The sequence below is a fragment of the Entelurus aequoreus genome, linkage group LG18, assembly GCF_033978785.1.
Source record: "Entelurus aequoreus isolate RoL-2023_Sb linkage group LG18, RoL_Eaeq_v1.1, whole genome shotgun sequence".
In the NCBI taxonomy this organism is placed as follows: Eukaryota; Metazoa; Chordata; class Actinopteri; order Syngnathiformes; family Syngnathidae; genus Entelurus; species Entelurus aequoreus.
In genome coordinates, this window is record NC_084748.1 from 51786727 (window position 1) to 51814226 (window position 27500).

At 44.8% G+C, this 27500-nt stretch overlaps 1 protein-coding gene across 1 annotated transcript in view; it reads left to right on the forward strand.

Moving 5' to 3' along the window:
• LOC133634255 (stromal interaction molecule 2-like) overlaps nt 1–27500 on the forward strand; it is a 34426-nt gene that overhangs the window by 6758 nt on the left and 168 nt on the right. Inside the window, exons 3-13 of the mRNA XM_062027381.1 lie at nt 2872–3002; nt 12198–12309; nt 12375–12486; nt 16831–16946; nt 18682–18859; nt 18919–19096; nt 19154–19315; nt 24191–24291; nt 24354–24595; nt 25918–26101; nt 26188–27500. The exon at nt 26188–27500 is cut by the window's right edge and continues 168 nt beyond it. Coding sequence (XP_061883365.1) covers nt 2872–3002; nt 12198–12309; nt 12375–12486; nt 16831–16946; nt 18682–18859; nt 18919–19096; nt 19154–19315; nt 24191–24291; nt 24354–24595; nt 25918–26101; nt 26188–27500 — 2829 coding nt within the window. The remainder of the gene's footprint in view (nt 1–2871; nt 3003–12197; nt 12310–12374; nt 12487–16830; nt 16947–18681; nt 18860–18918; nt 19097–19153; nt 19316–24190; nt 24292–24353; nt 24596–25917; nt 26102–26187) is intronic.

The following is a 27500-nucleotide window of genomic DNA, read 5'->3' on the forward strand; positions in this document are numbered from 1 at the left end:
CAATATGTTAAAGTTGTTGTTATTGACACCTGTTGTCGACAAAACTTAGACTTACACAGACTTTATTGATCCACAAGGGAAATTGTTTCACACAGTAGCTCAGTTACAAAGGATGGAAAGAGTAAGGATGGAAAGGATAATGCAGACACGGGCACAAAAAGAGGGTGAAAACAAAAGATATGAAGTAGACTAAAAAAGTACCATAGTAGCAATAAGATGTCAGGTTCAAACACTGATGGCATCTATTAAACGTGACAAGAAGCAAAGAATCAAACAGAGGCAGAATTCAATTTGGCTCAATTGAGGAGAAACGTGTCGACCTGTAACCTCTTACAGTGTCACCCACGCTCTGGCGAAAGATTGTACGCCACCTCTTTTTATTTGGACTTTCCCTGTTTACATAACAACATCTGTTTCTAAAGTAATGGGGAGTATGTAAACAGTCATTGTTTTTGGTCACGTTAACACAAAAGAAAAAGATGCCTCGGGCTTGGGCTGGTCCTGGATTCAGCTTGGACAAGTCTTGGATCACAATAGATAACCCCCTCCCGTCTACTCCCATCGTACACAATGGAATTTTCCAAGCCTTTAGCTTGGTGTAACAAAGACAGCCTCTTGTCTGTTCATTGGGAACTTAGAGAACGGAAAGTTTTTTGATAATTTACATACCATTTTTGTGACTTTTCCCTCCTGTTTATCAAATAACTTCCACAGAATCTTCTTATCCCCAATAACTTCTTGCGATTTTCAGTTAATGGTTCATTCCCCTAGGGCCAAGTTATGTTTACACTCAGAATTGAACATCAATTTTTCCCTCATAATTATGACATTTCTGGGAACAAATCAGGAACACCATCCAGGTAGGTATCCTCGTCATCAGATTCATCTTCCTTGTCGTCCACCAGGAAGTACATCTGAACAGCTTTATCATCTGCTGGGCTAATCGCTGTGGTAATCAGATGGTTAGGCAGAGAACACAGACAGGGAATACAACAACATCCACACAACGTCAGTGTTGCTGCAAACACAGCCATAGATACTAGATAGCAAAGACTTGTATTTGCCAAACACGTCCAACCACCCCTCCCACTTAGATGTATCTATGCCAGAGTGCTTTTTAATTTTACCGTTGAGGGTGCGAAGGCCTTCCAGTGCTTTGGTCAGGCTACTTTCTGCATCAGTGTAGTTTGGTATGAACGTGCAACACTGTTCACCAAATATTGCGCACACACCTCCTTTTTCCGCTAACATGTCTAGCACCATACGGTTTTGAAAAGCCATAAGAGAGGGTGGCGTCGAGTTGATCAGCGACGGCTTCAAGTCCGGCCTGTGTCCAATTTCCTAATCTCTGTACGTTGTAGTGGACGTAGTTTATTCTGTCAACATTCTTGTTAATCGTACACCACAGTAGACGGATGATTCAAATCCAGCTGCAACTTGATTTACCAATTTATAGTCGTCAGATACACTTCTTTGGACACCCATTGCATCGATCAAGTTGGATCTACAACACTTTGCCAGTTTACATCACGTGTAGTTCTTTTCCAATGTTCGGGTATCAAACTGTTCAGGCGTGTTAACAATTCTTGTACAAATATTGATACATTTACTATGTGTAAGCAGTTGTCTGATGATAAGTTTCCTAACTGTTGTCCAGAGCTTAGCATGTTAATGCAATGCAGCTTTTGTCACATATTTATCAAATATGGGTTTCTGTTTTGTCTCTTTTGCTACAGGGTAAATGTTGTCCCATGTAGTGCAATTCCCTTCAGGAGTTGTTTTGCTCATTACTTCAATTAAAAGTTAGCGCCTTGCATGGCAGCTCCCGCCATCAGTGTGTGAATGTGTGTGTGAATGGGTGAATGTGGAAATAGTGTCAAAGCGCTTTGAGTACCTTGAAGGTAGAAAAGCGCTTATACAAGTATAACCCATTTATCATTTATTTATCATTTGCAAATCCGTCAGACCACAGAACACTTTTCCACTTTGTATCAGTCCATCTTAGATGAGCTCAGGCCCAGCGAAGCCGACGGCGTTTCTGGGTGTTGTTGATAAACGGTTTTCGCCTTGCATAGGAGAGTTTTAACTTGCACTTACAGATGTAGCGATCAACTGTAGTTACTGACAGTGGGTTTCTGAAGTGGTCCTGGGCCCATGTGGTGATATCCTTTACACACTGATGTGACTTGTTGATGCAGTACAGCCTGAGGGATGGAAGGTCACGGGCTTAGCTGCTTACGTGCAGTGATTTCTCCACATTCTCTGAACCCTTTGATGATATTACGGAGCGTAGATGGTGAAATCCCTAAATTTCTTGCAATAGCTGCTTGAGAAAGGTTGTTCTTAAACTGTTCAACAATTTGCTCAGGCATATGTTGACAAAGTGGTGACCCTCGCCCCATCCTTGTTTGTGAATGACTGAGCATTTCATGGAATCTACTTTTATACCCAATCATGGCACCCACCTGTTCCCAATTTGCCTGTTCACCTGTGGGATGTTCCAAATAAGTGTTTAAAGAGCATTCCTCAACTTTATCAGTATTTATTGCCACCTTTCCCAACTTCTTTGTCACATGTTGCTGCCATCAAATTCATTCTAAAGTTAATGATTATTTGCAAAAAGTTTGAACATGAAATATGTTGTCTTTGTAGCATATTCAACTGAATATGGCTTGAAAAGGATTTGCAAAAATGCTTTGCAAAAAGGATTTGCATTGTATTCCGTTTATATTTACATCTAACACAATTTCCCAACTCATATGGAAACGGGGTTTGTATAATAACACATGAATAAAGTGTGTATAAGTGTAATAATACATGAATAAAGTGTGTATAAGTGTAATAACATGTTAATAAAGTGTGTATGTACAGATCTCTGCATGGTGGTGTCTCCTCCATGTTTGAGTGAGGATGATCGTTTCAGTCTGGAGGCTCTACTCAGCATCCATCAGATGATGGACGATGACAAGGATGGAGGAATTGAGGTGGAGGAGAGTGTGGAGGTAAGATCTTGTCCTGGGAGGAGAGGCTCATCTTACTTTTAGGGACAGACAACTTGTGTACTGACAGACAACATGTGTACTGACAGACAACAGGTGTACTGACAGACAACAGGTGTACTGACAGACAACATGTGTACTGACAGACAACATGTGTACTGACAGACAACAGGTGTACTGACAGACAACAGGTGTACTGACAGACAACATGTGTACTGACAGACAACATGTGTACTGACAGACAACAGGTGTACTGACAGACAACAGGTGTAATGACAGACAACAGGTGTACTGACAGACAACAGGTGTACTGACAGACAACATGTGTACTGACAGACAACAGGTGTACTGACAGACAACAGGTGTAATGACAGACAACAGGTGTACTGACAGACAACAGGTGTACTGACAGACAACAGGTGTACTGACAGACAACAGGTGTACTGACAGACAACAGGTGTAATGACAGACAACAGGTGTACTGACAGACAACAGGTGTACTGACAGACAACAGGTGTACTGACAGACAACAGGTGTACTGACAGACAACAGGTGTACTGACAGACAACAGGTGTAATGACAGACAACAGGTGTACTGACAGACAACAGGTGTACTGACAGACAACAGGTGTACTGACAGACAACAGGTGTAATGACAGACAACAGGTGTACTGACAGACAACATGTGTACTGACAGACAACATGTGTACTGACAGACAACAGGTGTACTGACAGACAACATGTGTACTGACAGACAACAGGTGTACTGACAGACAACAGGTGTACTGACAGACAACAGGTGTACTGACAGACAACAGGTGTACTGACAGACAACAGGTGTACTGACAGACAACATGTGTACTGACAGACAACAGGTGTAATGACAGACAACAGGTGTACTGACAGACAACATGTGTACTGACAGACAACATGTGTACTGACAGACAACAGGTGTACTGACAGACAACAGGTGTAATGACAGACAACAGGTGTACTGACAGACAACATGTGTACTGACAGACAACATGTGTACTGACAGACAACAGGTGTACTGACAGACAACATGTGTACTGACAGACAACAGGTGTACTGACAGACAACAGGTGTACTGACAGACAACATGTGTACTGACAGACAACATGTGTACTGACAGACAACAGGTGTACTGACAGACAACATGTGTACTGACAGACAACAGGTGTACTGACAGACAACAGGTGTACTGACAGACAACATGTGTACTGACAGACAACAGGTGTAATGACAGACAACAGGTGTACTGACAGACAACATGTGTACTGACAGACAACATGTGTACTGACAGACAACAGGTGTAATGACAGACAACATGTGTACTGACAGACAACATGTGTACTGACAGACAACATGTGTACTGACAGACAACAGGTGTACTGACAGACAACAGGTGTACTGACAGACAACAGGTGTACTGACTGACAACATGTGTACTGACAGACAACATGTGTACTGACAGACAACATGTGTACTGACAGACAACATGTGTACTGACAGACAACATGTGTACTGACAGACAACAGGTGTACTGACAGACAACTTGTGTACTGACAGACAACAGGTGTACTGACAGACAACATGTGTACTGACAGACAACATGTGTACTGACAGACAACAGGTGTACTGACAGACAACAGGTGTACTGACAGACAACATGTGTACTGACAGACAACAGGTGTACTGACAGACAACATGTGTACTGACAGACAACATGTGTACTGACAGACAACATGTGTACTGACAGACAACAGGTGTACTGACAGACAACTTGTGTACTGACAGACAACAGGTGTACTGACAGACAACATGTGTACTGACAGACAACATGTGTACTGACAGACAACATGTGTACTGACAGACAACAGGTGTACTGACAGACAACATGTGTACTGACAGACAACATGTGTACTGACAGACAACATGTGTACTGACAGACAACAGGTGTACTGACAGACAACATGTGTACTGACAGACAACATGTGTACTGACAGACAACATGTGTACTGACAGACAACAGGTGTAATGACAGACAACAGGTGTACTGACAGACAACATGTGTACTGACAGACAACATGTGTACTGACAGACAACAGGTGTAATGACAGACAACAGGTGTACTGACAGACAACAGGTGTACTGACAGACAACATGTGTACTGACAGACAACAGGTGTAATGACAGACAACAGGTGTACTGACAGACAACAGGTGTACTGACAGACAACATGTGTACTGACAGACAACATGTGTACTGACAGACAACAGGTGTAATGACAGACAACAGGTGTACTGACAGACAACATGTGTACTGACAGACAACAGGTGTACTGACAGACAACAGGTGTACTGACAGACAACATGTGTACTGACAGACAACAGGTGTACTGACAGACAACAGGTGTACTGACAGACAACATGTGTACTGACAGACAACAGGTGTACTGACAGACAACAGGTGTACTGACTGACAACATGTGTACTGACAGACAACATGTGTACTGACAGACAACATGTGTACTGACAGACAACAGGTGTAATGACAGACAACAGGTGTACTGACAGACAACAGGTGTACTGACAGACAACAGGTGTACTGACTGACAACATGTGTACTGACAGACAACATGTGTACTGACAGACAACATGTGTACTGACAGACAACAGGTGTAATGACAGACAACAGGTGTACTGACAGACAACATGTGTACTGACAGACAACATGTGTACTGACAGACAACAGGTGTACTGACAGACAACATGTGTACTGACAGACAACATGTGTACTGACAGACAACATGTGTACTGACAGACAACATGTGTACTGATAGACAACATGTGTACTGATAGACAACATGTGTACTGACAGACAACAGGTGTAATGACAGACAACAGGTGTACTGACAGACAACATGTGTACTGACAGACAACATGTGTACTGACAGACAACAGGTGTAATGACAGACAACATGTGTACTGACAGACAACATGTGTACTGACAGACAACATGTGTACTGACAGACAACAGGTGTAATGACAGACAACAGGTGTACTGACAGACAACAGGTGTACTGACAGACAACATGTGTACTGACAGACAACAGGTGTAATGACAGACAACAGGTGTACTGACAGACAACAGGTGTAATGACAGACAACAGGTGTACTGACAGACAACATGTGTACTGACAGACAACATGTGTACTGACAGACAACAGGTGTACTGACAGACAACAGGTGTAATGACAGACAACAGGTGTACTGACAGACAACATGTGTACTGACAGACAACATGTGTACTGACAGACAACAGGTGTAATGACAGACAACATGTGTACTGACAGACAACATGTGTACTGACAGACAACATGTGTACTGACAGACAACAGGTGTAATGACAGACAACAGGTGTACTGACAGACAACAGGTGTACTGACAGACAACATGTGTACTGACAGACAACAGGTGTAATGACAGACAACAGGTGTACTGACAGACAACAGGTGTACTGACAGACAACATGTGTACTGACAGACAACATGTGTACTGACAGACAACAGGTGTAATGACAGACAACAGGTGTAATGACAGACAACAGGTGTACTGACAGACAACATGTGTACTGACAGACAACATGTGTACTGACAGACAACAGGTGTACTGACAGACAACATGTGTACTGACAGACAACATGTGTACTGACAGACAACATGTGTACTGACAGACAACAGGTGTACTGACAGACAACAGGTGTACTGACTGACAACATGTGTACTGACAGACAACATGTGTACTGACAGACAACAGGTGTAATGACAGACAACAGGTGTACTGACAGACAACATGTGTACTGACAGACAACATGTGTACTGACAGACAACAGGTGTACTGACAGACAACATGTGTACTGACAGACAACAGGTGTACTGACAGACAACAGGTGTACTGACAGACAACAGGTGTACTGACAGACAACAGGTGTACTGACAGACAACAGGTGTACTGACAGACAACATGTGTACTGACAGACAACATGTGTACTGACAGACAACAGGTGTACTGACAGACAACAGGTGTACTGACAGACAACAGGTGTAATGACAGACAACAGGTGTACTGACAGACAACATGTGTACTGACAGACAACAGGTGTACTGACAGACAACAGGTGTACTGACAGACAACATGTGTACTGACAGACAACAGGTGTACTGACAGACAACTTGTGTACTGACAGACAACATGTGTACTGACAGACAACATGTGTACTGACAGACAACATGTGTACTGACAGACAACAGGTGTAATGACAGACAACAGGTGTACTGACAGACAACAGGTGTACTGACAGACAACATGTGTACTGACAGACAACATGTGTACTGACAGACAACAGGTGTACTGACAGACAACAGGTGTACTGACAGACAACAGGTGTAATGACAGACAACAGGTGTACTGACAGACAACATGTGTACTGACAGACAACAGGTGTACTGACAGACAACAGGTGTACTGACAGACAACATGTGTACTGACAGACAACAGGTGTACTGACAGACAACAGGTGTAATGACAGACAACAGGTGTACTGACAGACAACAGGTGTAATGACAGACAACAGGTGTACTGACAGACAACAGGTGTACTGACAGACAACATGTGTACTGACAGACAACAGGTGTAATGACAGACAACAGGTGTACTGACAGACAACAGGTGTAATGACAGACAACATGTGTACTGACAGACAACAGGTGTACTGACAGACAACATGTGTACTGACAGACAACAGGTGTCACATGAGTCTTCATCTTCTAGCAGCTAACAATATCTGAGTCATCCTCTGCCAGGTTACATTATACGGGGGCTCCAGTGGCAGTTGCCATGGAGATGTCTCATGACCAGTCATTGATCCCATCACAGCACAGTCCCAAGATGTCCAACGACATCCCAACACACACACACACACACACTCAGACACGCACAAACACACACACACACACACACACACACACACACACACACACTCAGACACACACACACACACACACACACGCACACAACACGATGCAGCAATACATTAAAGAAGTCAAAAGGCTCATCAATTATCTTCATTTCAAAGACTTCCATGGGATCATTCCTAATTTAGGAGACTTGCTGAAAGTTCACAGACTTTTCTCCACTTTGAGAAGATAAAGAAGATCTTTAATCCAGTGGGCGTGGCTAGGGGGCGCTCTTGCTTTCCAATTTGAGTCTTCTCGCCAACAAAGTAGTGAACGCTCTATTTGGATCTACACCGAGAAGATGGCAGAGGTGCTACCTCAAAGGATTCAGTTTGATCTTCTCACCAATTAGCAAGACAAAGTTCTAAACATTTCAGTCCAAAAACTGTGACTCGTTTAGTCTTGGTTGAACTCGTGGCCTGGAGGAGGACTTTGGCAGGAAAATAAGAGAGAGGGTCAGAAATATGTTGTGTAGAACATGGTCTACACAACACCTTGACTGTTGTGTAGACCACCAGGAAGTACAGAAATATGTTGTGTAGAACATGGTCTACACAACACCTTGACGGTTGTGTGGACCACCAGGAAGTACAGAAATATGTTGTGTAGAACACGGTCTACACAACACCTTGACTGTTGTGTGGACCACCAGGAAGTACAGAAGGATGTTGTGTAGAACACGGTCTACACAACACCTTGACTGTTGTGTGGACCACCAGGAAGTACAGAAATATGTTGTGTAGAACATGGTCTACACAACACCTTGACTGTTGTGTAGACCACCAGGCAGTACAGAAATATGTTGTGTAGAACATGGTCTACACAACACCTTGACTGTTGTGTAGACCACCAGGAAGTACAGAAATATGTTGTGTAGAACATGGTCTACACAACACCTTGACTGTTGTATGGACCACCAGGCAGTACAGAAAGATGTTGTATAGAACATGGTCTACACAACACCTTGACTGTTGTGTAGACCACCAGGAAGTACAGAAAGATGTTGTGTAGAACACGGTCTACACAACACCTTGACTGTTGTGTGGACCACCAGGAAGTACAGAAATATGTTGTGTAGAACACGGTCTACACAACACCTTGACTGTTGTGTGGACCACCAGGAAGTACAGAAATATGTTGTGTAGAACATGGTCTACACAACACCTTGACTGTTGTGTAGACCACCAGGCAGTACAGAAATATGTTGTGTAGAACACGGTCTACACAACACCTTGACTGTTGTGTGGACCACCAGGAAGTACAGAAAGATGTTGTGTAGAACATGGTCTACACAACACCTTGACTGTTGTGTAGACCACCAGGAAGTACAGAAAGATGTTGTGTAGAACATGGTCTACACAACACCTTGACTGTTGTGTGGACCACCAGGAAGTACAGAAAGATGTTGTGTAGAACATAGTCTACACAACACCTTGACTGTTGTATGGACCACCAGGCAGTACAGAAATATGTTGTGTAGAACATGGTCTACACAACACCTTGACTGTTGTGTAGACCACCAGGAAGTACAGAAAGATGTTGTGTAGAACACGGTCTACACAACACCTTGACTGTTGTGTGGACCACCAGGAAGTACAGGAAGATGTTGTGTAGAACATAGTCTACACAACACCTTGACTGTTGTGTGGACCACCAGGAAGTACAGAAAGATGTTGTGTAGAACACGGTCTACACAACACCTTGACTGTTGTGTAGACCACCAGGAAGCACAGAAATATGTTGTGTAGAACATGGTCTACACAACACCTTGACTGTTGTGTGGACCACCAGGAAGTACAGAAAGATGTTGTGTAGAACATGGTCTACACAACACCTTGACTGTTGTGTGGACCACCAGGAAGTACAGAAAGATGTGGTGTAGAACATGGTCTACACAACACCTTGACTGTTGTGTGGACCACCAGGAAGTACAGAAAGATGTTGTGTAGAACATGGTCTACACAACACCTTGACTGTTGTGTGGACCACCAGGAAGTACAGAAAGATGTTGTGTAGAACATGGTCTACACAACACCTTGACTGTTGTGTAGACCACCAGGCAGTACAGAAATATGTTGTGTAGAACATGGTCTACACAACACCTTGACTGTTGTGTAGACCACCAGGAAGTACAGAAAGATGTTGTGTAGAACATGGTCTACACAACACCTTGACTGTTGTGTGGACCACCAGGAAGTACAGAAAGATGTTGTGTAGAACATGGTCTACACAACACCTTGACTGTTGTGTGGACCACCAGGAAGTACAGAAAGATGTTGTGTAGAACATGGTCTACACAACACCTTGACTGTTGTGTGGACCACCAGGAAGTACAGAAAGATGTTGTGTAGAACATGGTCTACACAACACCTTGACTGTTGTGTGGACCACCAGGAAGTACAGAAAGATGTTGTGTAGAACATGGTCTACACAACACATTGACTGTTGTGTGGACCACCAGGAAGTACAGAAATATGTTGTGTAGAACACGGTCTACACAACACCTTGACTGTTATGTGGACCACCAGGAAGTACAGAAATATGTTGTGTAGAACATGGTCTACACAACACCTTGACTGTTGTGTAGACCACCAGGAAGTACAGAAATATGTTGTGTAGAACATGGTCTACACAACACCTTGACTGTTGTGTGGACCACCAGGAAGTACAGAAATATGTTGTGTAGAACATGGTCTACACAACACCTTGAATGTTGTGTAGACCACCAGGCAGTACAGAAATATGTTATGTAGAACATGGTCTACACAACACCTTGACTGTTGTGTAGACCACCAGGAAGTACAGAAATATGTTGTGTAGAACATGGTCTACACAACACCTTGACTGTTGTGTGGACCACCAGGAAGTACAGAAAGATGTTGTGTAGAACATAGTCTACACAACACCTTGACTGTTGTATGGACCACCAGGCAGTACAGAAATATGTTGTGTAGAACATGGTCTACACAACACCTTGACTGTTGTGTAGACCACCAGGAAGTACAGAAAGATGTTGTGTAGAACACGGTCTACACAACACCTTGACTGTTGTGTGGACCACCAGGAAGTACAGAAAGATGTTGTGTAGAACATAGTCTACACAACACCTTGACTGTTGTGTGGACCACCAGGAAGTACAGAAAGATGTTGTGTAGAACACGGTCTACACAACACCTTGACTGTTGTGTAGACCACCAGGAAGTACAGAAATATGTTGTGTAGAACATGGTCTACACAACACCTTGACTGTTGTGTGGACCACCAGGAAGTACAGAAAGATGTTGTGTAGAACATGGTCTACACAACACCTTGACTGTTGTGTGGACCACCAGGAAGTACAGAAAGATGTGGTGTAGAACATGGTCTACACAACACCTTGACTGTTGTGTGGACCACCAGGAAGTACAGAAAGATGTTGTGTAGAACATGGTCTACACAACACCTTGACTGTTGTGTGGACCACCAGGAAGTACAGAAATATGTTGTGTAGAACATGGTCTACACAACACCTTGACTGTTGTGTAGACCACCAGGCAGTACAGAAATATGTTGTGTAGAACATGGTCTACACAACACCTTGACTGTTGTGTAGACCACCAGGAAGTACAGAAAGATGTTGTGTAGAACATGGTCTACACAACACCTTGACTGTTGTGTGGACCACCAGGAAGTACAGAAAGATGTTGTGTAGAACATGGTCTACACAACACCTTGACTGTTGTGTGGACCACCAGGAAGTACAGAAAGATGTTGTGTAGAACATGGTCTACACAACACCTTGACTGTTGTGTGGACCACCAGGAAGTACAGAAAGATGTTGTGTAGAACATGGTCTACACAACACCTTGACTGTTGTGTGGACCACCAGGAAGTACAGAAAGATGTTGTGTAGAACATGGTCTACACAACACCTTGACTGTTGTGTGGACCACCAGGAAGTACAGAAAGATGTTGTGTAGAACATGGTCTACACAACACCTTGACTGTTGTGTAGACCACCAGGAAGTACAGAAAGATGTTGTGTAGAACATGGTCTACACAACACCTTGACTGTTGTGTGGACCACCAGGAAGTACATAAGACAACACCACCGTGACTTGGGTCTTCCTGACGTGCTGAATGAAGTGGACTTGGTGATCCAAGTCAGGCCTGTCTTGCAGTTCATCATCGAGGACATGAAGCAGCAGCAGACCCACAAACACAGCCACCTGCACCGAGAAGACCAGCACATCACCGTGGAGGAGCTGTGGAAAGGCTGGAAGTCATCTGAAGGTCCAGCACACTCCAGGCTTCTGGTCTCACCGTGCAGATCTCACCTGTGCTTTGTGTCCACACAGTCCATAACTGGACCCAGGACCAGGTTCTCCACTGGCTCAGGGAGTTTGTGGAGTTGCCGCAGTATGAGAAGAACTTCAAAGACTTCAAAGTCAATGGAAACACGCTGCCCAGGTGAGAGTCAATCAATCAATCGCATGTCAATAATCAATAATCACTGGTGTAGGATTGCAGCCAATGAGCCATCAATCACATGTCAATAATCAATAATCACTGGTGTAGGATTGCAGCCAATGAGCCATCAATCACATGTCAATAATCAATAATCACTGGTGTAGGATTGCAGCCAATGAGCCATCAATCACATGTCAATAATCAATAATCACTGGTGTAGGATTGCAGCCAATGAGCCATCAATCACATGTCAATAATCAATAATCACTGGTGTAGGATTGCAGCCAATGAGCCATCAATCACATGTCAATAATCAATAATCACTGGTGTAGGATTGCAGCCAATGAGCCATCAATCACATGTCAATAATCAATAATCACTGGTGTAGGATTGCAGCCAATGAGCCATCAATCACATGTCAATAATCAATAATCACTGGTGTAGGATTGCAGCCAATGAGCCATCAATCACATGTCAATAATCAATAATCACTGGTGTAGGATTGCAGCCAATGAGCCATCAATCACATGTCAATAATTGATTTTCTATCGGGGATTTTGGTGAATTACGACCAAATTGTAATTTGCGGCGATTTTAATGTTCATGTTTGCTGCCAATCAAAACCTCTGGCCCGAGATTTTCTGAATCTCCTTGATTCATTTGACCTCAAGCAATCTGTCATTGGCCCGACACACGAAAAGGGACATACTTTAGATCTCGTGGTATCATATGGTTTATCTGTTTCTGTAAATGAAATATGTGCTATGTCTCTCTCCGACCATTCACCAATTTTGTTTACAACGGTAATCCCGTGCTCTGGCAATAATTCCAGCTATGTCCCCGAGCGCCGCTCACGCATGATCAACCCTTCAACTGCTGCTATGTTTTCAGTTGCCTTCAATAGTCATTCAATCTGTGTACTGGGTGTAAACTGTGGTTTTACTGCTGACGAGATTTTTTCCATGTTTACCTCGGCTTGCACTGATATTTTGGACTCTGTTGCGCCCCTTAGATCCAAACGTAGCAAAGCTTTTCTAACACCATGGCTAAATAACTCTACGCGCGCTCTCAGACGTGCTTGCAGGCGCGCGGAGCGAAAGTGGGTGAAGGATAGGCTTCATGTCTCCCTCCAAATCCTGCGGGACTCCGTGTCTGAATACCAGCGAGCCGTAAAAGCATCGAAAACAAAGTATATTTCCACCTTGATCTCCAGTAACAGTCATAAACCCCAAGTTCTTTTTAAAGTTTTAAATTCTCTCATCAACCCCCGTGATGTGTCACCTGTTGTCCCCTCACCTGTCCTCTGTGAAAGTTTCTTAAACTTCTTCATTGACAAAATCTCTGCACTCAGACCATCTGACACCTCCGCTCCTCCTCTCCCTCCCCCTCCCCCGCTTCCCCAGCTTGCTGTTTTCGAGCAGTTTGAGCCTATTTCCCTCTCCTCCCTCTCGGACGCAGTCAAACACCTGCGGCCCACATATTGCCCATCAGATAGCCTTCCCTCTCGCCTTCTCAAAGAAGTCCTTGATTCAGTTGGCCCTACTATTTTATGGTTGATTAACACCTGCCTCTCCTCCGGATATGTCCCGGCTGCTTTTAAGCATGCTGTGGTGCAGCCTTTAATTAAAAAGAAAAATCTTGACACGTCTGTTCTTTCTAACTTTAGGCCTATCTCTCAGTTACCCTTTCTGTCCAAAATCCTTGAGAGAGTAGTGTATGTCCAGTTACAATCTTTTCTAGCTGCAAATAACATCCACGAGAAATTCCAATCTGGTTTCAAAACATCTCACAGCACTGAAACGGCACTCCTGAGGGTGCAAAACGATCTGCTTCTGGCCGCTGACTCTGGTAGTCCTGTGATCCTGATGCTTCTGGACCTCACAGCTGCCTTTGACACAGTGGATCACAGGATTCTACTGTCACGACTGAGGCAGTACGTGGGCATCTCAGGTGTAGCCCTAAGCTGGTTTCAGTCCTACCTAACTGACCGGAGTTTCTCTGTGCAGCTAGGAGACTTTCTCTCCTCGGTGGCCCCCCTTACCTGTGGTGTTCCTCAGGGGTCAATCCTGGGTCCCATACTCTTCCTACTGTACATTCTACCTTTAGGTGAAATCCTGGTCAAGCACAATGTCCCATTCCACTGTTATGCCGATGATGTTCAGATCTATTTACCTCTTAAGGCCACAGGACAGGTCGCACTTCAACCACTGCTTGACTGTCTGACTGACATTAAAGCATGGATGAGTGCTAACTTCCTAAACCTTAATGAGAGCAAGACCGAGATAATCATCTTCGGCGATACATCTCCAGTCTCGTCTGTCAGTGCTCTTGGTCCTCTGGGTGTAAACATCCGGTCCTCCGTGAGAAATCTCGGAGTGATCTTTGATAGTGCCTTCAAATTCACCAAACAGGTCAGCTCAGTGGTTAGTACCAGCTTTTACCATCTCAGAACCCTAGCAAAGACCAAGGCCTATCTCTCCCAGAGCGACCTGGAGACTGCTATCCACGCCTTCATCACACACCGGCTAGACAACAATAACTCACTGTACGCTGGCATTGATCAGGCATCACTCCGCCGTTTGCAGCTTGTGCAAAACGCGGCTGCCCGTCTCCTCACCAGTACCAAAAAACGCGAGCACATCACCCCAGTGCTGGCCTCACTCCACTGGCTCCCTGTCCGTCACCGCATTGATTTTAAATTACTTTTAATTGTTTTTAAATCCCTAAATGGTCTGGCCCCACAATACTTGACCGAGCTGCTGCATCACCATACCTCGTCTAGAGCCTTGAGGTCAGCTGACCAAATGCTTTTGGCGGTCCCCAGATCCAGGCTAAAGACCAGAGGGGACAGAGCCTTTTCCGTTGCCGCCCCTAAGCTCTGGAACAGCCTTCCCCTCCACATTAGGTCAGCCCGGAGCCTGGGGGTCTTCAAAACCCTCCTTAAAACCTACCTCTTCTCGCTGGCCTTTGACCCGAGCTGAGTCCGCCCACTAGGCCACCATTTCTAGTCCCCCCCCCCCTCCCACCCCTTCGCTTTAGTTGTATTTTTCAATTTGTAGCACTTTTATTATTATTATTATTTTTTTTTTTTTCTGCAAATTTTTTTTACAAACTTTTTATTCGACCCCTTTTACCGTATTGCATTTGCATTGTCTTGTTTAGCACATTCATTGTTTATGTTCTTTGTTTGTTTGTTTTTTGTTTTGCTTAGTTGTTGTTGTTTTTTTTTTTGTTGTTGGTTTTTTTTTTTTGTTTGTTTTTTGTTTGCTCCATGCTTTTTTAACCTGTAAAGCACTTTGGTGCAACCTAAACAGTTGTTGAAAATGTGCTATATAAATAAAGTTGACTTGACTTGACTTGACTTGACTAATAATCAATAATCACTGGTGTAGGATTGCAGCCAATGAGCCATCAATCACATGTCAATAATCAATAATCACTGGTGTAGGATTGCAGCCAATGAGCCATCAATCACATGTCAATAATCAATAATCACTGGTGTAGGATTGCAGCCAATGAGCCATCAATCACATGTCAATAATCAATAATCACTGGTGTAGGATTGCAGCCAATGAGCCATCAATCACATGTCAATAATCAATAATCACTGGTGTAGGATTGCAGCCAATGAGCCATCAATCACATGTCAATAATCAATAATCACTGGTGTAGGATTGCAGCCAATGAGCCATCAATCACATGTCAATAATCAATAATCACTGGTGTAGGATTGCAGCCAATGAGCCATCAATCACATGTCAATAATCAATAATCACTGGTGTAGGATTGCAGCCAATGAGCCATCAATCACATGTCAATAATCAATAATCACTGGTGTAGGATTGCAGCCAATGAGCCATCAATCACATGTCAATAATCAATAATCACTGGTGTAGGATTGCAGCCAATGAGCCATCAATCACATGTCAATAATCAATAATCACTGGTGTAGGATTGCAGCCAATGAGCCATCAATCACATGTCAATAATCAATAATCACTGGTGTAGGATTGCAGCCAATGAGCCATCAATCACATGTCAATAATCAATAATCACTGGTGTAGGATTGCAGCCAATGAGCCATCAATCACATGTCAATAATCAATAATCACTGGTGTAGGATTGCAGCCAATGAGCCATCAATCACATGTCAATAATCAATAATCACTGGTGTAGGATTGCAGCCAATGAGCCATCAATCACATGTCAATAATCAATAATCACTGGTGTAGGATTGCAGCCAATGATCCATCAATCACATGTCAATAATCAATAATCACTGGTGTAGGATTGCAGCCAATGAGCCATCAATCACATGTCAATAATCAATAATCACTGGTGTAGGATTGCAGCCAATGAGCCATCCTTCCTGAGCAGTCAGCTGAGAGTTCAGGACCAAAGAGACAAACAGAAACTCAACATCAAAGCTCTGGACGTGGTATTGTTTGGAGCTCCCACACGTGAGATACTTCTACCTTCTTAACATGTACTTTTATACTTTCTACACATACTTACATGTACTTTTATACTTTCTACACATACTTACATGGACTTTTATACTTTCTACACATACTTTCATGTACTTTTATACTTTCTACACATACTTACATGTACTTTTATACTTTCTACACATACTTACATGTACTTTTATACTTTCTACACATACTTCCATGCACTTTTATACTTTCTACACATACTTACATGTACTTTTATACTTTCTACACATACTTACATGTACTTTTATACTTTCTACACATACGTACATGTACTTGTGTGTGTCACTAGTGGGGGGTTAGTGTAGATGTGTCACTAGTGGGGGGGTCAAGTGTGGATGTGTCACTAGTGGGGGATCAAGTGTGGATGTGTCACTAGTGGGGGGGGGATCAAGTGTGGATGTGTCACTAGTGGGGGGTCAAGTGGGGATGTGTCACTAGCAGGGGGTCAAGTGTAGATGTGTCACTAGTGGGGGGGGATCAAGTCTGGATGTGTCACTAGCGGGGGGTCAAGTGTAGATGTGTCACTAGTGGGGGGGGATCAAGTGTGGATGTGTCACTAGTGGGGGGTCAAGTGTGGATGTGTCACTAGTGGGGGGTCAAGTGGGGATGTGTCACTAGCAGGGGGTCAAGTGTAGATGTCTCACTAGCGGTGGGGGGTCAAGTGTGGATGTGTCACTAGTGGGGGGTCAAGTGTGGATGTGTCACTAGTGGGGGGTCAGGTGGGGATGTGTCACTAGCGGGGGGTCAAGTGTAGATGTGTCACTAGTGGGGGGGGGGGGATCAAGTGTGGATGTGTCACTAGCGGTGGGGGTTCAAGTGTGGATGTGTCACTAGTGGGGGGTCAAGTGTGGATGTGTCACTAGCGGGGGGCCAAGTGTGGATGTGTCACTAGTGGGGGGTCAAGTGGGGATGTGTCACTAGCGGGGGGTCAAGTGTGGATGTGTCACTAGTGGGGGGTCAAGTGTGGATGTGTCACTAGCACGGGTCCAAGTGTGGATGTGTCACTAGTGGGGGGGTCAAGTGGGGATGTGTCACTAGCGGGGGGTCAAGTATGGATGTGTCACTAGTGGGGGGTCAAGTGGGGATGTGTCACTAGTGGGGGGTCAAGTGTGGATGTGTCACTAACGGGGGGTCAAGTGTGGATGTGTCACTAACGGGGGGCCAAGTGTGGATGTGTCACTAGTGGTGGGGTCAAGTGTGGATGTGTCACTAGTGGGGGGTCAAGTGGGGATGTGTCACTAGCGGGGGGCCAAGTGTGGATGTGTCACTAGTGGGGGGCCAAGTGTGGATGTGTCACTAGTGGGGGGTCAAGTGGGGATGTGTCACTAGCGGGGGGTCAAGTGTAGATGTGTCATTAGTGGGGGGCCAAGTGTGGATGTGTCACTAGCGGGGGGTCAAGTGGGGATGTGTCACTAGCGGGGGGTCAAGTGTAGATGTGTCATTAGTGGGGGGCCAAGTGTGGATGTGTCACTAGCGGGGGGTCAAGTGGGGATGTGTCACTAGCGGGGGGTCAAGTGTAGATGTGTCAGTAGTGGGGGGTCAAGTGTGGATGTGTCACTAGCGGGGGGTCAAGTGGGGGTGTGTCACTAGTGGGGGGATCAAGTGTGGATGTGTCACTAGTGGGGTCACTTCAGGTGCTACATCTCAGCAGATATTGATCAGGAGGAGGTTCTGACTCAGCCCTTCTTCCTGCCCCCAGGGCCTCCTCACAATTACATGAAGGACTTGCTGCTCATGGTGTCTGTGGTGATGGGCGTCGGGGGCTGCTGGTTCGCCCAGGTCCAGAACAAGTCCAGCAAGGTCCACATCAGCAAGATGATGAAGGACCTGGAGAGTCTGCAGAGGGCCGAGCAAAGTCTCCTGGACATGCAGGAACAGTAAGGACTCTGGACCCAGCGGCCGGCCTGCTTGGCCTTCACTGCTTTGTGCTCCTCAGATTGGAGAGAGCCCACGAGGAGAAGCGTAACGTGGCAGAGGAGAAGCAGAACTTGGAGGAGAAGATGAGGGACGAGATCATGGACGCCCAGGAGGAGGCCTACCGCCTGCAGGAGCTGAGGCAAGGAGCCGTCAGCGAGCTGAGTCGTCTGCGATACGCAGAGGAAGAACTGGTGCAGGTACCGCAACTCGCTTGTCCTGCACCGCCTCCAAAACTCACCTTCACCTTTACTCAGGTGCGCGGGGCCCTAAAGCAGGCGGAGAAGGACATGTGGGCCACTTGGAGCTCCTCAGACGCCCTCCAGCAGTGGCTGCAGCTCACCCATGAAGTGGAGGTCCAGTACTACAACGTGAAGAAGCACAGTGCCGAACTGCAGCTGGCCACCGCCAAAGAAGAGGTGACATCAACACAAAGACCATGAAATAATCAAAAAGACTTACTTAGACTTAGTTCCTCCCATTCCTGTTGGAACATTGGGCGACAAGTCCCCTCCATTTGTTGCGGTCACTGGCGACCCTTCTTGCTCCATGCCAGCTGACTCCCATCTCTCTCAGGTCTTCTTGCTCCATGCCAGCTGACTCCCATCTCTCTCAGGTCTTCTTGCTCCATGCCAGCTGACTCCCATCTCTCTCAGGTCTTCTTGCTCCATGCCAGCTGACTCCCATCTCTCTCAGGTCTTCTTGCTCCATGCCAGCTGACTCCCATCTCTCTCAGGTCTTCTTGCTCCATGCCAGCTGACTCCCATCTCTCTCAGGTCTTCTTGCTCCATGCCAGCTGACTCCCTTCTCTCTCAGGCTTTCTTGCTCCATGCCAGCTGACTCCCATCTCTCTCAGGTCTTCTTGCTCCATGCCAGCTGACTCCCATCTCTCTCAGGTCTTCTTGCTCCATGCCAGCTGACTCCCATCTCTCTCAGGTCTTATTGCTCCATGCCAGCTGACTCCCATCTCTCTCAGGTCTTCTTGCTCCATGCCAGCTGACTCCCATCTCTCTCAGGACTTCTTGCTCCATGCCAGCTGACTCCCATCTCTCTCAGGACTTCTTGCTCCATGCCAGCTGACTCCCATCTCTCTCAGGTCTTCTTGCTCCATGCCAGCTGACTCCCATCTCTCTCAGGTCTTCTTGCTCCATGCCAGCTGACTCCCATCTCTCTCAGGTCTTCTTGCTCCATGCCAGCTGACTCCCATCTCTCTCAAGTCTTCTTGCTCCATGCCAGCTGACTCCCATCTCTCTCAGGTCTTCTTGCTCCATGCCAGCTGACTCCCATCTCTCTCAGGTCTTCTTGCTCCATGCCAGCTGACTCCCATCTCTCTGAGGTCTTCTTGCTCCATCCCAGCTGACTCCCATCTCTCTCAGGTCTTCTTGCTCCATGCCAGCTGACTCCCATCTCTCTCAGGTCTTCTTGCTCCATGCCAGCTGACTCCCATCTCTCTCAGGTCTTCTTGCTCCATGCCAGCTGACTCCCATCTCTCTCAGGTCTTCTTGCTCCATGCCAGCTGACTCCCATCTCTCTCAAGTCTTCTTGCTCCATGCCAGCTGACTCCCATCTCTCTCAGGTCTTCTTGCTCCATGCCAGCTGACTCCCATCTCTCTCAGGTCTTCTTGCTCCATGCCAGCTGACTCCCATCTCTCTCAGGTCTTCTTGCTCCATGCCAGCTGACTCCCATCTCTCTCAGGTCTTCTTGCTCCATGCCAGCTGACTCCCATCTCTCTCAGGTCTTCTTGCTCCATGCCAGCTGACTCCCATCTCTCTCAGGTCTTCTTGCTCCATGCCAGCTGACTCCCATCTCTCTCAGGTCTTCTTGCTCCATGCCAGCTGACTCCCATCTCTCTCAGGTCTTCCTTGGCTGTTTGTCTCCACATCTTTTTTGGCCGTCCTCTCTTCCTCTTTCCCCTTTCTGGCACCCAATCCATTACTGTACTCTCTCTTGGCAGTCGGAGTACGTGTCCAGACATTCTCCTTCTCATGTCAGAGACTATGTCAGACAAAGGTGCTACCCCTGCCCTTCTCATCACCTCTTCATTGGTGATGTGGTCTCTCCATGAGATCCTCAAGAAGTATCTGAGGCACCGTCGGTGGAAGACATCCAGCTTGTTAGTAATGCTTGATGTCTTCATCCACGTCTCACAGGCATAGGTCACTGTAGGGGTGACCACTGACATATAGAGGCGCGGCTTTGTGGACGTACTGATAGATTTTGATGACCAGATGTTCCGGAGGCGTTGGAAGACTCCTGCAGCTTTTCCGATTCTGGTCTGTACATCCTTTTCTGCGTCTCCAGTGTTTGAGATGTTGCTTCCAAGATACGTGAAGTTCTCAACGTACTCTATGCCTTGTTGGCCTACGGTGAGCAGTGGAACGTTTTGGTCTTGTGCGACGGTCATGGCCTTGGTCTTCTCTTGGCTTATACGTAGGCCGACTTTTCCCCCTTGCTCATGCAGATTGTTGGTCAATTTTTGGAGCGCAGCGTAGGAATGGCTAAGCAGAGCCAAGTCGTCCGCAAAGTCCAGATCTGCCAGTCTGCCCCCTCCCCACTTAATGCCGAGGTTTGCTCCGACGACAGACTTCCTCATGACAAAGTCTATGACAATGATGAACAGTAAGGGAGACAAGATGCAACCCTGTCTTACCCCGGTCACAATGTCAAAGTCGTCGGTTGTGCTGTTGGTGGTTTTCACTCGACAGGTGGAGTTGTGGTGCAGGGCTCTGAAGATGTTGACGTACTTTGATGGTATACCGTATAGCTGGAGGATCTACCACAGTGCCCTCATCATCAATTACATCGATTTCAAGAAAGCCTTCGACAGCATCCACCGGGAATCACAAACACAAAGATCATGAAATAAACACAACGATCACGAAATAAACACTAAGACCGATAAAATAAACACAACGATCATGACATAAACACAAAGATTCATGACATAAACACAAAGATCATGAAATAAACACAAGGACTAATGAAATAAACACAAAGATCATGAAATAAACACAAGGACTGATTAAATAAACACAACGATCATGAAATAAACACAAAGATCATGTAATAAACACAAGAACTGATGAAATAAACACAAAGATCATGAAATAAACACAAAGACTGATGAAATAAACACAAAGATCATGAAATAAACACAATGATCATGAAATAAACACAACGATCATGAAATAAACACAACGATTCATGGAATAAACACAAAGACTGATGAAATAAACACAAAGACTGATGAAATAAACACAGACTAATGAAATAAACACGAAGATCATGAAATAAACACAAGGACTGATGAAATAAACACAAAGATTATGAAATAAACACAATGATCTTGAAATAAACACAACGATCATGAAATAAACACAAAGGTCATGAAATAAACACAAAGACTGATGAAATAAACACAAAGATCATGAAGTAAACACAAAGATCATGGAATAAACACAAAGACTCACGAAATAAACACAAAGACTGATTAAATAAACACAAAGACTCACAAAATAAACACAAAGACTGATGAAATAAACACAAAGACTCACAAAATAAACACAAAAACTCACGAAATAAACACAAAGACTGATGAAATAAACACAAAGACTCACGAAATAAACCAAAAGACTGATGAAATAAACACAAAGACTCACAAAATAAACACAAAGACTCATGAAATAAACACAGACTGACAAAATAAACACAAAGACTGACGAAATAAACACAAACATTCACAAAATAAACACAAAGACTCACGAAATAAACACAAAGACTCACAAAATAAACACAAAGATCATGAAATAAACACAAACACTCACAAAATAAACACAAAGACTGATCAAATAAACACAAAGACTTGTGAAATAAACACAAAGACTCACAAAATAAACACAAAGACTGATAAAATAAACACAAAGACTTGTGAAATAAACACAAAGACTCACAAAATAAACACAAAGACTGATCAAATAAACACAAAGACTTGTGAAATAAACACAAAGACTGATTAAATAAACACAAACATTCACAAAATAAACACAAAGATAATGAAATAAACACAAAGACTCACAAAATAAACACAAAGACTGATCAAATAAACACAAAGACTTGTGAAATAAACACAAAGACTGATGAAATAAACACAAAGACTCGTGAAATAAACACAAAGACTGATGAAATAAACACAAAGATCATGAAACAAACACAAAGACTGATGAAATAAACACAAAGATCATGAAATAAACACAAAGACTGATGAAATAAACACAAAGATCATGAAATAAACACAAAGACTGATGAAATAAACACGAAGATCATGAAATAAATATTTTCTGGACTATAGAGCTCCCTGGAATATAAATTGCACCCACTATATTTTTGAATATTTTCCCATATATTAGCCGCACTGGACTATAAGTGGCAGGTATATACTGTACGTAGTGAAATGACTTATTTACACAGCAAGTTTATTTACATACCTTAATTGTTTCCAAACGGTGTCTGTAACAAGGCAGTAAAACAGCTGATCAAACAAAACAGAAGTCATGGTCATGGACCCACTAGCTGCGCAAGCTAGCTCTCCAATCAGCTAAACAGACTCAATAACTCCACGCTGACGTTTTGGTGAATTTACTGAGGAATTTGTGGAAGTGAAACAATACAAAAAGAATGCCATTGTAAGTTAATAATAATAACACAGACACTCGTAAACATGTTAGCATATTAGCTAATGCTAACGATGCTAGCTTGACTACATTATGATAGCATGTACAACAATGCATGAAAACACCCCTACAGACATCACACTTGGGACACTTTAGTAAGTAAGACTCGTTTTAGTTATATTGTAAAACTTACAAACGTTTCTTGGAGTAATGAATGAAGAATGCATACGAGTAGAAACGCTATGGACGGCTAGAAGAAGAAACAGCACTTTTACTTCCAGTTAAAAGCTTTAAACAGCAGGAAACCCTTGCAGGCATTCACCCAGCAGCACCACCAAAAGGTTGCGCCATAGCACCAACAATAAAACATATTTTTGCTTGTTTTCTTTAAAAGTATTTGCATTCCAACCAAATATTTTTTTTAAAGTTTTCCCTGACCATCATCTGTCTGTCTGATCCAAAGTCATGTTGTGTATTTTGAAATGATTCACCAGTCACTCACCTTTGACCTGGTCAGTCAACAACACACCACCCGCGCTAAGGTCCAGGTGCATGGGCGGTCCAGATCAATTCATCGCATGTCTTCATTCTGACGAAAGATAACACATTTAAATGTCTTTCAGGCAGAAAGAATCAAGAAAAAGAGAAGCTCCTTGCTTGGGACTCTGCATGTGGCCCACAGCTCTTCTTTAGACCAGGTGGACCAGAAGATCCTGGAGGCAAAGTGAGTCAGGCACCTTTGTTGGGGTCTAGAAAAGTGTCTCATGGACTGTTCGACACCTCTAGGAACGCCTTGTCAGACGTCACCGCTTGTTTGCGGGAGAGACTTCATCGCTGGCAGCAAATTGAACGCGTGTGCGGCTTCCCCGTCATCAGAAACCCTGGCCTGGCCAACCTGACTGCTCAGCTGTACTCTGACTCTTTGCCCCGAGGACATGCACAGTCCTGCTCATGGCACAGCTCTGTCCATGGCTCCATCGAGGATCTGGTGGAGGAGTGTCCCGCATCAATACTTTCTGCAGTTCCAGGTGACTCAGTCTTGGTATCTCTGAGTCTAGTAGAGAGACAGCCAGGAGGTCTTACTACATCACTTCTGAGTCTAGTAGAGAGACAGCCAGAAGGTCTCACTACATCACTTCTGAGTCTAGTAGAGAGACAGCCAGGAGGTCTCACTACATGACTTCTGAGTCTAGTAAAGAGACAGCCAGGAGGTCTCACTACATGACTTCTGGGTCTAGTAGAGAGACAGCCAGGAGATCTCACTACATGACTTCTGAGTCTATTAGAGAGACAGCCAGGAGGTCTCACTACATGACTTCTGAGTCTAGTAGACAGACAGCCAGGAGGTCTTACTACATCACTTCTGAGTCTAGTAGAGAGACAGCCAGAAGGTCTCGCTACATCACTTCTGAGTCTAGTAGAGAGACAGCCAGGAGGTCTCACTACATGACTTCTGAGTCTAGTAGACAGACAGCCAGGAGGTCTTACTACATCACTTCTGAGTCTAGTAGAGAGACAGCCAGAAGGTCTCACTACATCACTTCTGAGTCTAGTAGAGAGACAGCCAGGAGGTCTCACTACATGACTTCTGAGTCTAGTAGACAGACAGCCAGGAGGTCTTACTACATCACTTCTGAGTCTAGTAGAGAGACAGCCAGGAGGTCTCACTACATGACTTCTGAGTCTAGTAGAGAGACAGCCAGGAGGTCTTACTACATCACTTCTGAGTCTAGTAGAGAGACAGCCAGGAGGTCTCACTACATGACTTCTGGGTCTAGTAGAGAGACAGCCAGGAGGTCTCACTACATGACTTCTGAGTCTATTAGAGAGACAGCCAGGAGGTCTCACTACTAGACTTCTGAGTCTAGTAGAGAGACAGCCAGGAGGTCTTACTACATCACTTCTGAGTCTAGTAGAGAGACAGCCAGAAGGTCTCACTACATCACTTCTGAGTCCAGTAGAGAGACAGCCAGAAGGTCTCACTACATGACTTCTGAGTCTAGTAGAGAAACAGCCAGGAGGTCTGACTAAGTGTTGTTGTGTCAGCAGTGTCACAGTCCGTACAAGTAAAAGGAGGATGGTCTATCTTGTCAACAGATTCTCACAATAAACACATTTACACTTAATACAAGTATCGGCCGATCCCACGCAGGGAGGATCTGTATCGGAATCGGCAGCCTAATTCCCTGATCGGAACAGTAAACAGGAAATGTCCACAACACGAGTAAAATGGGGGAGTTGAGGGCAGACAGAGTCGGTGTGAGTCGGACAGTCTTTTACCCGTAATGTTCCGTCATTGTATTGTAAAATGGTCCTGATCCACTTTGCTGATTGTTTACATTTGGCCTAGGTGCTCCAATTAAACCTTCTCCTCGAACTCACACTTCCACTCTACGCCGAACACGTCGTCACGGTATTACGCAACCACCAACCACCATGATCTCAGACGACCCCGACCTTCTGATCCCGATTCGAACTACCTATCCTTGTTTCGATGAGGATGAAGTAATCTTCCGTAAAACTATCAAGAAACAGTAAGTCTTTGCCCCGGATTGTGTTCTGATATTCTTAAGCTTTGATACCTTCTGTCATTCTTTCTTCTTCCTTTTACTCCTAATAGAGACTCCCAAGAAAGGTTCTCGGATTCAGATTATACCACTTCACCTTCTCTTAGCAAAGCGTTCCCATGTTCCTCTGCCGAGACCTCCTCTCGCAGGCTCTACCACGATGAAACTGAGTCGCTTTCAGACACTTTGCCTTTGAGTAAGAATTTGGAAGATGATTTGGAATCTCCAAGTTGCAAAATTTCTATGGAAGATCTTGAAAGTCTTGAAAGGAAGCAAGCCAAAGATGTTCTGGACAGTCCTTTGGAGAGTTCTCCTCTGACGATGTCGAAAGATGAGTGTAGAATGGAGGCTCCGGCAAGAAAGCCATCCAGAGATAAGAAGGACGTTCCAATGGATTTTGGCATTAGAAAGGTCTCATCCAATGAGTTTGATTCAGAATTTCCATCAAGGAAAGTAGACCGAGACCAAAGAGAGGAAGTTACAGACAATCTTTCAAGGAGTCTACCTCGAGATAGAAGTGATTTACCACTAGATTTCAGACAGATTCTTTGGGATGAAGTAGAAGCATCAGATTTCAGACATAAAATGTTATCGAAAGGTATGATGGGGGCTTCAATAGACTCTGTCTCAAGAAGGATGGTGCAAGAAGGTCCTGAATTTCCGTTTGACTTGGTGTCCAGAAGGATTGTAAGAGATTCAATGGGAATCTCCTTGGATGGAGGAGCTAGGAAGCTTGAATCCTCTGCACGGGGGATAGGCAAAGAGAAGATGGCTGAGGTAAAGCTCTCAAGAAAGAGCTCTCAAGAAGAGTTGGAGAGTTGTGAAGACACTGCTTCTCTGAAGACTCTACCCAGAGAGGCAAAAGAACAAGGGATGGATCGCACATCTTCTGCAGAGGTGGTTTTTGAACCATCGATAGATAAGTGGATATCTAAAGAGGAACGCAAGGTGCCTCCCAGAAAAAGAACCACACAGACGTCAAGAGAAGACGAGGTCACACCTGCAGGTAAAATCTCCAAGGATAATGTTGAATCACCAATGAAAGCAGCGCGACAAAGAGTAGTGAGGGGCGAGTCAGAGGAATCCAACTCAGTCCCAGGAGAATCCGATCAGCCAGACCTGACAGTGACCTCCCAAGAGCCATGGAAGTCGTCAGTGGATATTTTTGCCGTGGGTCCTTTGAGCCAACTTGTTTACGATGGAATCCTGGAGAAGTCGTACAAGTCCATGCCAGCAGCCCCAGAGATCCTTTCCACCTCCACTCCTAACCTTCCCCAGTGCTCCCCCCAACGTCTGGCAGAGTCTGAGCCACCACTGGCACCTGCCAAGGTGACCTTCCAGACGTCAGCAGCCACCTCGTCTGAAG